The sequence below is a fragment of the Bison bison genome, unplaced genomic scaffold, assembly GCF_000754665.1.
Source record: "Bison bison bison isolate TAMUID 2011002044 unplaced genomic scaffold, Bison_UMD1.0 scf7180017864203, whole genome shotgun sequence".
NCBI lineage: Eukaryota > Metazoa > Chordata > Mammalia > Artiodactyla > Bovidae > Bison > Bison bison.
The window spans coordinates 6780944-6781874 of record NW_011494775.1 but is presented as its reverse complement, the minus strand read 5'-3'; the positions used below and the strand labels follow the sequence as shown (position 1 = coordinate 6781874).

At 68.0% G+C, this 931-nt stretch overlaps 1 protein-coding gene across 1 annotated transcript in view; it reads right to left on the bottom strand.

The window, feature by feature from the left end:
• The window catches only part of LOC104991947 (chromosome unknown open reading frame, human C19orf26), an 8477-nt gene extending 8135 nt beyond the window's left edge, over positions 1-342 (bottom strand). The window contains exons 1-2 of the mRNA XM_010844638.1: positions 244-342; positions 17-156 (exon numbers count right to left, since the gene is read on the bottom strand). Coding sequence (XP_010842940.1) covers positions 17-156; positions 244-342 — 239 coding nt within the window. The remainder of the gene's footprint in view (positions 1-16; positions 157-243) is intronic.
• Positions 343-931: the final 589 nt, after the last annotated feature.

Here is a 931-nt window from a genome sequence, read left to right as displayed (position 1 = left end):
AGAGGGGACTGCGCACCTGTGGAGGCGTCGGTGCGCCTCCCAGCAGCGCCTGCAGAGCAGAAGCGCACCCGACAGCACCGCGAGGGCGCCCCCGACAAAGAGCGCCATCACCACCATCAGCAGCAGATAGCTGTCCAGGATTGGGCCAGGCTCTGCCTGCGGGGCCAGCAGGTCAGGGGTCAGGGCCAGTGGGCATGACCTCTGGCAGCCCCGTCCCCCCCTTTCCCCCCATCCCTCACTCACTGTAGGGCGATCCGTGGCGTTGTCCCACGTCGTGGTGAGGGCAACCGTGGCGGTGGTGGTGGCGGCGGGGGCCGTGGCCATGGTGGCCGTGGGCTGCATTATGAGGCTAGGAGGAGGGGTGGGGGGCGGAGGCAGGGCCTGCTCAGCTCCAGCTCCCGCGTTCCCTCTCCTGTCTTCCTTCCCGGGAGCGGGAGCAGGGGCCCACACAGGGCGGTGACTCACAGAGTGGTGGTGCTGGGGGAGCCACGAGGCAGCCCCCACTGGCTCAGATCAGACCTCCATGTCCCCATCTTTGTAAAGGAGGCGCGTGCGTACCAATAGCCAGCTTCCCCAGCCGGTGGGGCCAGCCCGGCAAGGTGGCGCAGGCCGGGAGCCCTGCCCAGGAGAGGGGAAACTGAGACCCGAATCAGCTCACTACCGCCAGACCCCAGGGTTCTGGGGTCCGGCCTGCCCCATCCGGGGAGAGGGAGGGGCTGCCTCGGCCCCAGGAGATGGCTTCCAAAATAGCCGGGACTCGGACCATCCGCGGGGCTGTCCAGCCAGGGGAGGGGGCGGAAAGGCCGAGCCCTGGGATCCCCAGGTCACGACTCCAGGAGGTTCAGGACTCACTCCGCCCAGCGCTAGTGGGAGTGACAAGGCCAAAGGAGGCGCATCTGTTCCCAACCCTCAAGAATCTGGTTCCCATGGT